At 30.9% G+C, this 15564-nt stretch overlaps 2 protein-coding genes across 3 annotated transcripts in view; one reads left to right on the top strand and one right to left on the bottom strand.

Moving 5' to 3' along the window:
• LOC143195714 (phosrestin-2) overlaps positions 1-15564 on the bottom strand; it is a 486868-nt gene that overhangs the window by 59685 nt on the left and 411619 nt on the right. For both annotated transcript variants that reach the window (XM_076403139.1, XM_076403137.1), the window contains one exon: positions 14354-14544. In XM_076403139.1, the coding sequence (XP_076259254.1) occupies positions 14354-14544 (191 nt within the window). The remainder of the gene's footprint in view (positions 1-14353; positions 14545-15564) is intronic.
• LOC143195715 (14 kDa phosphohistidine phosphatase) overlaps positions 1-15564 on the top strand; it is a 311279-nt gene that overhangs the window by 60877 nt on the left and 234838 nt on the right. The gene's annotated exons all lie outside the window — the stretch shown is intronic.

Raw genomic sequence — 15564 nt, 5'->3', positions numbered from 1 at the left:
AAAGATACTAATGCAAATGGAACGTTTCAATTATATCGTGCTGTTGTTGGAAGCTTCAGGGATACCTTTTGATAGACTTCCCATGAGCGATAATGTTCAAAGTGGTAATTGTGTGTGAAGAAGAAAAGATGTGTGTCTTATTTTAATGTAATAATTAGTTTAACATAGTTACCCAAATTGTTAAGAGACGTGTGGTCCTACAACAGAAAGGAAATTATTTTCAATTCAGCACACTCAAAAATAGGGAGGTTGTGTTAACTTCCTCCTTTTTGGTACACATCTGTTTCAATTTTCAAAGCGATGGAATTAGTAAATCTATGTTTTTTATATAAACAATAATTACATTTTATAAAGAATTATTTAAGATTAGCAAATTTAATATTTATTTTTAACATCGCCATCACATACACTTTATTACTTGTTTCCTTATAAAATATACGTCGTGTTTAGCTTGTTAAATTTATACACAGAACGTATTTTATGTTCCTGATGCCTGAAATATAACGCTGTATATACGTCAAATATGTTTTTTTTTCTGTGACGAAAGTATACGGAAGCATATCTAAAAACGTAAAATCTTTTACAACTCCAATAAAAGCCTCTTGGGGCGGACGGGACGATATCGACTTTTGATACGATGACTTTTTAAATTCATATTTCAATTGCCTCCGCTTGGCTTTAGCATATATCGCCATATATTTGTATGGTATTTTGTTTAATTCTTTCGATATTCTGCATTTATTTTGGTTGCGTTCTTGTGGTTATGCCATTTTTATTAATAAAGCTAGATCACCCGGTGAACTTACAACTATTTTGCAAATATTCTTCATCAATAACAAAAGTCACTTCGTCGATTGTCGGTGAATTAAACCTTCGGGGGCCGTTTAGCAGGTTCTTTATCAAATCTGATGACGATATTATGGCTGTCAAATGGCATTCGATCCAATGTTATTTTTTTAACATTTGGACTAAATCATTGTTCTGATGAAGACACATTTGTAGTTCTTGGACCATAGTTATCTTTACTGTTGGTATCTGTTGGCTGGTCGTCAGTGCCGTTAGCATGTGAGATAACCCGTTGTGCATTTGTTTGACTTTGACGACCTAACCCAGATCATCTTCCCCTTGGAATTGTTAATAATAAAAGTACAGACAATTTTCGCACAGCAAATTTGCAACATAAACAGTTCCTACCTATTTCAACTCTATTCTTTGTAAATATTTACTCGACTGTAATTAGAATAAAATAATATTAGCATGTAATTAGAATAATATAATATATATATATATACCAAAAAAAAAAACACCTTCAGTTGTATATATATATATATATTTGCCTGGACTTCTACAAATATATATATATATATATATATATATATGTATATATATATATATATATATATATATATATATATATATTCTATAAAAATGCAATTTGCAATACTACTAATTATTCTTTGATTGCGAGCTATTTAAAGTTGACGTATTGTTTAACAATGGAAAAAAATCGTGGTTACCATTTTAGTAGTTTAGTGATTGGCCAAAAGATATTTAGTAGAACCTCTAGTTATTTCAATACGCACAGCGAACATACGTCAAGTTAACACCAATAACAAATTCGAATGCGAGTTAGCCATCAGCATTTGAAGCGTTTTAGGAAAGACTGAAAGGATTTTGTGCAATGTTTCATTACTATAATTAAGATCGGGTCTACCATTACCTGACGCTACTTCCCAACATTTTAACGTCAGTCTTTTTGCAATGGAAAGTTTTGTTTTGTTGAATAGTTCGAAACAGGTAAACTCTGGTTTCTAAACTGAAATTATTGCAGAAACCTTTTTCACTGGCTGTAGAATTTATAGAAGAAAATAATTATTTTTCGAAACTATTTTTTGAACCCCAAAGGCATAATTTACAAGTCTTTCGAAGAACCCTATATTTGTGGGATCCATAAACTGAAAAATCGTTAGAATTAGTGTGTTTAAGGTGAAATAAACTATACTGACTAAGAAAGTCATTTGTACAGTTATAGTGAGAGCTAATTTATTTGTCGGTCAATTTAGTGACAGTCGAAATGTTCTGCATTAGTTGTACATTGTTTGAGAGAAGTAATACTTTTGAATCGATGTATTGATTTGATAGTATTGAGCTTCAGAAAGATGAATCACCATTAACTGGTACACTGAATTTAAATGTAATCCCTCGCGCATTGATATTGTTTGTCCCTCTAGGATTTAGTCAAAGTTATTAGTTATTATTATAAATATTTATTGAGCGGTCTTTAAACTTGTCGAACATCGGTGATGAACCGCATTTATTATATATAAAATGAAGTGGAAAAGATTGCTTCAAAATGGACGGCAACTGCAGTAACAATCCTTGAAAATTCGTTTTGTATCGCCATTCAACAAGTCGCTTCTTCTTTCCGTAAAATGTAACAGTTATTTAAGTAAAATAATAGTTTTTAATATATATAATTAGCCTCATATAATTTATTAGCATTTTGTCTCATAATATTTCCCCTTACGCACAAATGAAAAATGATAGAGACAATATGATAATTGTCTAGCGCAACCAAAATAATAGTCCAATAGAACAGCTATGGAGATGTTACAAATGATTAACTTTAACTTGACGCTTGATTGGCTTGATTAAAGCTAGCTCTTGCTTTGTGTCAAACGGACGAATCATAGCGAAAATGCTGCAAATAAAAATATATTATTAAAATTAAACGAAATGAATTGCATCTTTCTACAACAAACATTTATACATATTAACAGTTTTTAAAAAGTGTTGGAGAAGGTGAACCAGTCCGTGCTACCCGTTATATATTTGTCTCCTATTCACATATTTAACAGGTAATATAGAGCTGGTAATTTTCAGATTTTTTCTTGTGGCATATAGTGACATTGCATTTCAGAAGTTATAATTTCATTTTTAGTAATTAGACAAGCAAACAAACAGTATAAGTAACAATCTTAATTTTACAAAAAAATCTTTAAAATTAATTCACAATAATCCGATATTTTCCAGTTATAATAAAAGCATAGACATTTTATTTTGTATAACCCAATGAAACTGAATTGAATTTAGAATTTGTCGAAATAACTATTTTATTCTTACATTCTCTTCCGATTTAGGCAAATTCTCACAATGGCTTTTATTTAAAAGCAAATACTGAAGTAAAATTATTTTACGTGGCTTTTCTCGGGGAACGGCTTTTCTATTCTGGCTGATGTAAAATTTCATACGGCTGCCGTTCGCTTAACAAGCTCTTTGTTAGATTTCTCATCAAATTTCGAAAGTTTGATACAGAATTGAGTGACTTGCAGACAATGCCACGTCTTCGCCATTATTTAATATTAACAAGCTCAGTACTGTTACTCGAAACTATTTTAGATTAGATAACCGATCAATTTAGTATTGTTTATATTAATTAATTTGGTAATATAAGTAATTGGTATGATGTTAAAATATGTGAAAAGCTATTTAAACAAAAAATTTATATTCATTTACTTGAAAATATTTTATTTAACGGACAGGAGGATGACAAGAGGCGACTTGTTCAACGGTGATAAAAAACGACATTGATGGTTCTTGTCTATTAGAAAACAGACCCCTCCGTCTCACTGGCTCACCATTTAGGTGGTTTTTATCATAGTGACCGGATAGTTACAATCGTATTATATAAAACCTTCCTCCTAAAGAAACACAAGGATGGACATAGTCGTTATTCCGTCTGGCAGTTTATAGTTATTGTATAATTATGTTTGAGTATCGCCAGTTTGCTTTTGAAGATCTTCGAAATGACACTGTTTCTACCCAAACTATCATGATACCCTCTATGGAATTGTTTCCTAGCTTTGGTGAGTCGATATTCCAATATTCTACAGCTACGAAACTGAGCAGCCACAATGCATATTTAGTGGCCATTCACTCTGAACTGCAAGCTTCTGTTCAAGTTCCAGTAAACTATGTTAATTCACAGCATATTCAGTCCATAATCCATATATTTTGTGGCCTTCCAGCTTCAGGTGCCATACTTTTGTCCAAACTCCGCTTAATTACACCAAGAAACGCTTCGAGTAACTGCGAAACAATTCAACATTGAACTGTCTTCTTTTCTTTATAATTAATTCGATTTCAGTTAAATTAATGGCTAAAGAAGATTAAGGTAGTTTTCTAGATACCGAAACAAGTGGTCGTTGTTTAGGTGTTTTTAGTTATTTTAAATCAATTTTTTATTTCCTTTTGCTGATTTTTAATTTCCTCAACCTTATTCAACACCCACATTGCATTAAATAATTCCAACATGCAAATATATACAACTGTAAAGATAAGGGTGGCGGATTTGTTAGTCATAATGTAATTGTTTCATGCTGTGTCATTTTCACTGTTAGTAACATAAAAAATGTTAACTTAATGCAAATAATTTCAGAATTGTTAGTTTAAATTACCATTACAGGCACCTGTAATGAAAATATTTTATTAGTGACCAACTTTTGACGTCACATTACACTGACCAATTAAATTTCAAATAAAACAAAAACGAATTTCAAAACGAATTATTAATATAAAATATAAAATAGTATATAAATACAAATATTATACAATAAAAAAGTTAAAATATAAGTATATACAATAAAATAAAAAATAATTAAATGTGAATATGAAAATAGCTGCAATCTAATTGAAAACATATCTCATGGCAAATAGAATCAAAATGGTTTATAGCCTTTTCCCTTTTTCATATTTCTTTAGTGCTATCAATTCAAATAAGATGTATTAAAGTATTATAAGATTATTAAATATTTTACTTACTTGTTCAACACAAAAATGTATTGAGGCAAGTTATAATTATTTTTACAATGTTATTATGAAAATTGTAGAACGGATAATTAAAACGGTGAAATTGTAAAGAGGAAGACATAGAATAGTAGAAAGGAGAGAACATACCAAAAAAATATACTTTAATATATCGTGCTCTTATTATGGTAAAGAGGACGAGTTACAGCTTAAGCATTTATTAACAATATAATAAAACAAGCATGATAATCTCTTGTCTATAAAATCAAACTCATCTTGTTAGTCTACAAATTGTATTATATTATTGTGTATTAATGTATATTATTAACATCCTTGTTGAAAAGGTTACCTCGGTTAAGGAACCTTAAGCCAAAATATTAATTATAATTATCTTAACCAATATACATTTGTTTCAAGTAAATGAACCCCTTCAAAATTATTATGTTTTAAATTGATGCCACTTTACAAACAACTTTCTAAAGAGTAACAAAAACTTTTCATGTAGTATAATTACATTTACCTTCAATGTAATTTTACCATTGATTCATTTGGACACATTTTGGTTTTAATATATGGGTATATAATAATATATATGAACACAAATGCTTTATATAAATAATTGTATACGTACCAGGTAAAAGCAATGTTAAGTCATACACACACGTCCTTAATCTAGCTAACTAGGGTTGTTTCTTCCAATGAAATCTACGCCTGTTTAGTTAAATTAAGGTTATATTAATATTATTATTATTATTAATTAATAATATTATTAAATTTTATAAAAAAGTGTGATTTATATTTACTATTAAGTTAGTGAATAAGCTATATTTTGAGCTATCACAGTTACTGTATATCTTATGCTATTGGTAGTATCTACTTATTGTTGATCGTTGGCTTAACAGTAAGTCGAAAATTATATTTTCAAGAAGTTACAAATGTTTACATCAGTTGTTCTTTTTATATAACAAAAATTCTTGAAACGGCAAATAAGAGCACTGATACTATTCAATATCCCCACTTCCTTTCAGCTTTTCATTCGATGATGATTGATTCACAACGCAGCGATGAAGGTCTATAATTAAGTTGGACATAACTTTGATGGCCTATATTCTCAGTTATTAAAAAGAATTTATTGTAAATTAATCTAATACGTATGCTATATTTGTCAACAAGCCCTTTTTTCCTTTACAACCTCCTTAAGGGAGTACAGCTTTATGAAAGAACTTTATAATAATTTAAATTTTAATTAATTGGTAAATTTAAATTTGGTATATTGGCTTTTAGTAATTTCTCTTGTTAAAGGAAGGTTTTCGTTCCCTAATTTAAAAACTTATATATAGCAACAGGTTTTAGGAAATTTTATGAAATGTTTCGTATTCGTATTCCCTTTTCCGGCATATTGTTTTAATATTTATATGATATAATTGTGTTTTCATTAAAACAATTCTCCCGTCGGTATTTTGTATGCAAATTTCTTTTATCGTATTCGAATATATTCATGGCTGTAACGTTTTACTTTGCATTATCTCTTCTGTTTTTTTTTCTCTTGTTTTGGCATGTGGGGAGTTTTAAGTCCATGCGTGAGCTGATTTATCTTTTTGACATTTCCGAATTTATGCATTTTTTATTTTGTTGTTCATGATAATGCTGTGTTTGGAATTATAATTTTTAATTTGCTACTTCGTTAGTGTAAGTTATGATAACGTAATCCAAAATTTCGTCGCCGATTTCTTTTATTTATGGTTGAGAATCTATTTCATTTTTCTTTAAGGGATTTCAATTTCTAGGATGTTTCATAAACAATTCATGAAGATTTAATACATTTATTATATATTATTATTTATTATATTTGCATTACTTTTATTATATTATTATTAGTACTAGCTTGGTTGTCTGGTGTAGTGGTTAAGCGACTGTTGTGGAAGTCGCGGGTTCAAATTCTGTTGGGACATGGTCGTAAATTTATATTTGAGATTGTTTGCAAATGTGTTTGTCCACAGAGCAAGTGCGCAATATCCTATAAGTACAATGATCCCAATCTGACAGTAATCAGACTAGGTAACACCGGCTGTCTGATCTCGCTGGCCAATCGGTCGGCTTATTGCCGAGTACCGTGGTTTGTGGTCCACGTTAAACAGTAGTTTCAGTCCAGGTAAACCTTAGTTGATATAAAGGATACTTTAAAATATAACAAAAAGGCATATTAACTGTTCTAGGAGTTATTTAAACAGTAAGATGTGATTGTATGACTGCCTCTCAAGGATGAAAAATTTAATATAGTGATGGTATGAAATTGAGGCGGGTAAAGACTGTGAAATATTTCCTAACTTCTGAGATTTATTATGAGGATTGATTATATAAACTGGCTCTACGTAAAGAGCGTGGAAGAGCATAAGCGGCATGAAATCGGAAGTTAGATAGGCACACAATACCACAAAGTTTTGAAGTAAAAAAATATACATTTGAAAATATTATTGGTTACAGGGAAGCGGCTTTGTATATTTTATGTACTATTGAACCACTTCTTTTTTATTTATGACGTTTATTTTTGTAGCTTCTTGATTAACATTTAATTCTGTTGCAACTTATTGTATTATCTTTCACATAAAAATAGCAGCTTTAATGTTTCATAATTCTCTATATTCTATGTTCTTTACTAGGTTTGTGGAGTCCCGTTTATTCGCTAACAGAACTAAAAAGTCTAAACGTCATCATAATAGTGCACCTTATATAAGGGTACAATGTCTAGTGTCGCATTCACTAAAAAATTTGAAAAATGATTGGAAGTATTTTGTATGTCTTATAACTACTGATAAGACTACCATGACACTGAATCAAAATAAGAGATTAAGGAATAGTGCGAACTTGCTTGCTAATAAAACAGCCAATGCACGTCATCAAAGTTTATGAAGTCAGCACCTCAGAATGTTGCTTGTATTAGATTTGAGAATGTAACTTATAATTTTGGTTTAGAACGTTTGCTGGTTTGTATGCTCCGGTTGGTACCACTAATGTTGCGAAGAATTTGTGTGTATCGATTCGAATTTGAAAGGCTGATTCGATTGCATGTTTCGATGCATCAGACAATATTCTGTCTCTTTTTAACTACGGTAAAATGAGAAGGAAAAATCCGCTCCGAGTTTAAAAATAATCTTACATTTTTACAAACTGACAGTACATTCGGCGTCAGTATATATCTTATTTTTTTACAGTGCGTTATGAATGGAGTCTTACAAAAAATCTTCGAACATCTTTGAACAATAATGTTAATATATGCATGCTATTATCAACCAAAGCCTACAAGATTTATTCCCCTACTAATGGTAAATTAATGCACACGGGCTCCTATTTAGAGGACGATAAATCAACTGGATCAATGCTGAGAACGTAGTTCTAACACCCAGTCCAGAATACGTCGACGAAAAACCGAAATCTCAGTTAATTTCCGTTCTCCGAGGCGGTAACGGTGAGCGAAGCGCCCTCTCAGACCAATGAAAGTAAATAATCACATGTCAAAAGATCTGAAGTTAGCCCAACGTATTTCCTGCCTAATATTTAGTTTGTAAGATTAGCTTGTTCAATCGGCAATATGATTTTACTGCTATATAATCTGGTAATAATTAATTTTTATTGTACGTTAACAAATATGTTGAGGGTATAAATTAAAATAAATTCATCTGGCACTTTATCTCTATGGTCACTATATTCATCGTACAGAAAGTAGAATCCTACTGATTGATTTTTCGATTTTGCTAGAAACAACTGTTCCACATTAAAGATAACCCTAACAATTTCAAAGTAACAAAACATGACTTAAGAACTATTATTAAGACATTTCATAAAGATATTTGCTTATTGGTTTTTACATTTTCGTACAACGTAAACGACAACGAACTATATAGAAGCTCAAGTTGATATTATAACTCTAATAATAGGAACTGACATGCTCTAGCTTGAATTTCGAATTTTTATCGCTAATCAAAACGTCTATTCAGAAAGAAATTTCGAACTTCTGTCAATACATTGTTGTTAACTGGATGAATAAATACATAAATCAATTAAATAACTTATTAATTACATTAGTTTCAGGAACAATAATAACAACTGTGAAAATAATTATCAAGAAAATGTAATATAAAATATTGAAGAAGCAATATATCGTATCGTAATCACCACTCTGAATATCCAGATAACTTGCAAACAAAAGTGATAACTTACGTGATGATATAGCATGAATCATCAATTTGTAAAAATATATTGATTAATTTAATATAATTAAATTATCAAGTGACTAAATTTTGACAAATGTGTTCTTCAAGCGCTATTTCTGAACTCTCTTCAAAGTCTATGAAAGTCTTTATGAAATCTAAATCTAAATATAGTAGTTTCACCTATGTTATTTGTCAAACCAATTAAGATATCTCAATATAGAGGAATGTTCCCTTTTAATCAAAATATATATTACTTTTAGTGTATTATATTTCAATGATATCTAAAATAAGACCATTACTGTATATGTAATAGTATATTATCAAATTACAAATTATATTGAACTTCGACCTTCTGATTTTTAATCCAAGAATCAATTTCATTTATGTTTTTCTATGTTCATTGTGTGACCCTCTCCAGTTGGGTTCTAAACATATATTTCTAATTAATATATTTTATTTGTTATTCGAGAGAATTATTATTATTACAGACTTTCACAAGATATTCTTTAAGTATGTATACATTTGTTGTTAATTGTTTTGGTTACTATACTAGTTATATTAGGTGTATACTAATATAAACGTTCTGTATTTTGGGATAAAATTCATTTATTTTATTCAGCCTTATTTCCTTAAGCCTCAACGATTAGCTCGGTCAAACAGCCATAATGCTGTCGGGAAACCCTGTCGTTAAATATTCACTTATGCTTTAAATCCTTTAAATTGTGAGTGAGATATTTAATATTTTGATGGATTGAACTGGATATAACATATTTAATTCATTTTATATGACAAGATGAATGTGGAGTCTCCACACCATCAATTTATCTCACCAATTCAAGCATAGTGACAACGCTATATATTTTGAAATTAACCTTGATTAAAAAATCTCACTTGAAATGAACATATATAGAGGATGCCTGTAACTCAGATCTAAAAATTGTAGTGGTTAATAGGAATGAAATCTTAGTACTAATATAATACAATACCAGGCACGCAGAGTACATTTTTGGATTATAGACTACTTAGAAGTATTGTGAATTCACTGAGGTATTACTGAAACAAATATTCACATAGAACCCTTCGGAGCCGAACAGTCATAGAAAAATGAAGATATTGGGACACCAAACGAAATAAAAGCCTATAGTCCCATATCTCTGATACCAGTAATATCTAAGGTTTTTGAAAAACTTCTGTTGGAAAGAATAAAACTGATCATAGAGAGAAAACCTAATACCAATACAACAGTTTGGATTTATTCAACAATTCAAGAATTGACCAAGTCCATAGAATAACAGATGTTATTGAATAAGCCTACGAAAGTAAAAAAGTATGCTCAGCTATATTCTTAGATGTAGCACAAGCCTTCAATAATATTTGGCATGAAGGCCATGTTAATTAACCACAGAAAATCAAAACAACACACCGAACTATTAAAATCGTACATTACAGCCAGAATGTTTAGAGTTAAACAAGAAGAAGCTTACTCTACAATAAAACAGCTAAAGCAGGTGTACTACCAGGAAGTGTACTGGGGTCAATGCTTTATCTACTTTACACTTGCGACATACCACAAATGGAGAATAATACGATGGCTACATTTGCTTATGATACTGTGATTAAACCTGTCGGAGACAATAGTGAAGAAACCACATGAAAATTAAAACAGGCAAGTGATAATATAAATAATTGGACAAGCTTGGAAAATAAAAATTAACGAAAGTAAATCTGTGCATGTGCAGTTCACCTTTAAACAAACCGTATAAGCACCAATAACATTAAACAGTACTGTCATTCTATATAGCAACAACGCTAAATATCTCGGAATGAATCTTGATCCAAATTTCGCTGGAAGGAACATATAAAGAAGAAAAGAAAAGAACTGGAATTGAAATATAGGAAAATGTATTGGCTAATTGGAAGAAAATCACAATTATCAGTACATAATAAATTGCGATTATGTAAGCGAATACGAAACCTATACATACGGAGTTCAATTATGGGGATGTTCTGCAAAGAGTAACATAAATAAAATGCAAATTTTTCAGAATAAAATTCTAAGAAGTATTGTGGCGCATCCAAATACTACAGGACTGACTACCTACATCGAGACCTTCAGACACTCACAGTCAGCCAAGAAATCAAGGAATCATATCAAAAGAATCAAACCATCTGATCTTAAAAATATATCATCTTAAAAATATATTAAGATAAACAATAAAAGGTCTTAGAAGTAACACTGGATTGTTATTGGACAATTCTTAGACAACACTAAACTTTCAAGTGTTGTTCAAGATCGATATAATCAAAAAAACATTTTGTCGGCTTTGTGGCGTAGTGGTAAAGGCGATGGGACGGTCCTACTGTTGCCATAGCCGCGAGTTCGAATTCTTCTGGGATATGGTCGTAAATTTATGTTTGTGATTGTTTGAAATTTGTAAAAATGTTCTAAGGCAAGAATATATATATATATATATATATATATATTGTTTCTTTATTCCTATTTTTTCTCATAAATAAAATAACTGCGTAATTTATTGAATAAATATCTAACATTCAAAAGATAAAAATAAAATATATTTAACAAAAAAAATTAACCGACTTCAAAAAATAAATAAGGAACTCAATAAAAATTAAAAAATCGAAGTCGGTTCTATTTTTTGTTAAAAATATTTTAGTATATTACCAATAAGTTGTTTCATATGTGCGTTTTATATACTAATAATAGACATTTATTTAATAGGTCACAAATTAAGCCATATTTCGCTTTAATAAAAATGTCTAACACAATGAAGAATCATTTATCAATTGACCTTATTTTCTAAACTTTACACGGCAAGAAACTGTTAGATAATTGAGGTCATTTTACACTGAAACACAGTTTATATCTTGGTATTAGATTTTTCTCGGAACAGCACAATTTTCTGCAGTTTATTACATTAATAATAGCCTGCACTATGAAAAATAAAACTGGATTTCTACCATAGTCTACGTGACTATAGAATGGCCACGAACATAAAACAAGCTTGTTATTCGAACGTTTTTCCAGTATATAAAGTTTGCACTGCAACTGCAAACATTAAGATTAACATTATTAAATCGATAAAATAAAGTAGCTCTACCTTTAAGAGATGCTTTAAATTACGCGAGCAACTATAATTTCATCTGTTTTTAAAAGTAGATTGCTTTGATATTGGACCTTTTTTACATTCGATACATTATTTGTATCACAGTAGCTTTTTAATTTTATCGGTGAACATCAGATCAGTCAAGAGGTTTGTAGAATCATATTGAACTTCATATCTGTTTTTAAGAAATTTTTGCATAATTGCCTCCACTATTATGCTGTAAAACACCGGCTGGTGAACTCAGATATCAAGGGCCTGAGGAAATTCAAGACTTTCCCGACAATTGATAGCAGACATTTACCTCGATAGTGCTCCCGATGTAACCTCGTATATTTCTATTTTTTGTTAATGGTGGTATATATATTCTTATTTTAAAATGGTCACTGGGTCAAAAAATAAAATTATCAAAAACTTGACATTATTTTTAAACATGTTCTAACCGTGTTTCTTTCGCCAAGACTGAAATTCGTTCCGTTTTTATCTTTCCTGTAAAGCCGGCTTCGCCTTTTGCAATTGTTTGCACAATGTCTTTGATGTTGGAGATAAAGGTCGAGTACCGTCTTTTTGTCTTTCTGTTTACCGGAGACGTCAGTAATAAATCCTCCACAAATAACTTTTTACTGTGATTTAATATAAAACGACGTTTTAATTTCGTTTCTACTGGTCAGATATTAACAAACGAAATTTATGAGCTACTTATGTCAATCAAAAGATGCGTTTCATACAGGCATTCTTATAAAGATTCAGGAAAAATGTCCAGATATTGATGCGACAACTTAGTTGTATCTGAAAACGCAAGACGGCTGTTGTGTTGTGGTGAAGCTTTCTAATAATGTTAAGTTAAGCAAAATAATATTTGTAAATATAAATGGAATGATTTTTAATCTAAATAATTTTTTGGGCTCATAATTAATAACTACTAACAGTACAATAGTGGCAGAAGAAGATTCAAACCTTTGATTTTTTCTATCCATTAGAATATGTCTAAGATGTGTATATGTGTATGTGTGTGTTAATTTTGTAGCACTTTAAAGGAAAACACACAAACACGATTTAAAATTGTTAAAATAATGTTTTGTGGGACATATCAGTGCATTTTAAAGTAATTCATTTTTATAGGGATTTGTGATGGTTATATTTTTAATTATCAATATAAGTTCTGCAACTAACATAATCGAACTACGAGGGTCTATCCAAAAATAAAATTGCCAAAGAGTTCTAGCCGTATGGGAAGGTAGGTACAAAGCTAAATCCGACAACACCGCTTTGCGCGAATTTCCCCTGACGCCCGATTCCCCCTGGATCGCAGCCCGCTTAGTGTTGCTTCAGCAGCCGTCTGAGATGGACGTTCCCATTGTTGATCCCGCCAAGTGCGAGATTCGTTCCACTATTATGGGAGATGAAACGTGAATGTCTCGTTTCACTTCCTGAATGAAATACAAATCCAAATAATGGCGTCACTAAAGGTCACCAATCGCAAGGAAGTTTAAACAAACTCCCTCTGCTAGGAAAGTTTTGGAAATCGGTTTTTGCGATCGATCGTTGCTTCATAGAACCTAGGACGACAATCTAAGGCTGCTTCGCGACAAAGCCCGATCTCACGTCTTTCATCAAACTCGGGACATATTTTTGATGGACTGTCATATCCTATCTATCTTAGAGTTCAGACATCTTACCCATTAACTATCATTTGTTCTTTAAATTAAAGGTACACTTGAGTAGCAAGTGAAACGCTTCCTCAACAATGTTAGCGATGAAGGTTTACAACATAGGTTTTGAAATTTGAGCGTTGTCTACAAAAATCTACAGAGATCATACATTTATTTTGTCTTTTTAATTATAATCGCTCATGGGCAAAAGTGCAAAATCCGGTATGGAACAGCTATCCCAGTCACGCCAGTAACCAGACTGGGTAAGGCCGGATGTCTTCTGGGATAGCCTCTAAGTTGATGGACAGACCGGAATTTGTAACTTTAAGTGGTAATGTCCAGATTAACCCTAATTGGTAAAATGGATAACATAATGCATGACAAAGCAAAATGTAGTATATAGACTATTAATACTTAGTACTGAAGCCATATTATTAAACGTATATTCTAATTAAAATTACACATAAAGTATATATAAAATTGATTTCAATTTGGGAGCATTCAATATGATTAGATTCACATTTAATTTGAATAATTAAATGTAGTATAATCAATATCTTACCTCGTTACTTTCAACACTCTGTGATCGAGTGGCCGTCGATTTCATTGTGGTCGATTTTTCCGGCATGTCTGCCTCGGCATCCTCCTGATCGTTCGATTTTCCATTGACTAGCGCTTCAGGTTTATTGTTCTCCTCGTTAAAAACCACTCGACCGCCTTGTTTACTTGTCGCGCTGTGGTTGGGGGTTGTTTCTGCAATAACAACAAAATAATGGTCATATTTATTTCTACAGTATATATTAAGATGCTTTCTATTTGATTTGGGCTAGGTTGGAGTACTTTTGTTACATTGTTATTTTTAGCAGAAATGTTTGTAGATATCAAATATTATCGAATAAATAGATTACTTTTTTTATTAAATTTGTTAGAGTTACTATATATATATATATTCACTTGATTTAGTGATGTCGTGTTACTTCGCATATTTAGCTGAGAAGCGAATACATTTGTAGATTTTCCTTTCGAAGGGCTTCACTCAGACACGTTGAACTACAATCGTTATTGGTTCTACAGGAAATTCGCGATGTATCACTTCATACCAAAAAATAGATGTGTAACGTAGTTTTTTGTAAAGCTTGATGATTTTAAAAATAACATAAATAATACCGTGTTATAGTATCGACTCATGTGGGCGAATTATAGAAATAGAATCTGTGTGACATGAGCCACTTAGTGCAGCCACGGCTGTATTTCATATAAATGTTGTCAAAATCATTTCAAATCAAAATATTGATGATATTCTATACATAACTTGTACTAGGGATGGCGGTGACTTTAAAAATATGCATATATTGACTTTAATATTTAAGAAAATATATCGATATATCGGTGAAAATCAAATGTCTATACTTATTTTTACGTAAATTGATATATAAGTACTCTAACCCTACTGTTTTACGCAGAATTCACTAGATAAGGGGAGACCAATCTCAAAACAAAAGTTCACTATTCTCCTTCAAATACCCTAAGTTTTTAATATCTATATTTTAATTTGCAACTCCAGAAAAGAATATACAACCAAGCCCTTAAAAAGTTGTTCCCAAACCACCACCAATAACAATCTATAGGTAGGAGTAACAAAACACATCCATGATCTATTGAAAACCATCACTACGAACTACACAAATAAAACAGTGAGCTATGAAACAATAAAAATACAATTGTTTGAAGCGGAGCACTTTAAAGTTCTAGCAAAAGAATTAGACAGAAGAA

The sequence above is a fragment of the Rhynchophorus ferrugineus genome, unplaced genomic scaffold, assembly GCF_030347505.1.
Source record: "Rhynchophorus ferrugineus isolate W39M unplaced genomic scaffold, kcgeb_rfMv2 rfM4, whole genome shotgun sequence".
Taxonomy (NCBI): domain Eukaryota; kingdom Metazoa; phylum Arthropoda; class Insecta; order Coleoptera; family Curculionidae; genus Rhynchophorus; species Rhynchophorus ferrugineus.
The sequence above is the reverse complement of the archived record's forward strand: the minus strand, read 5'-3'. Positions and strand labels throughout refer to the sequence as shown.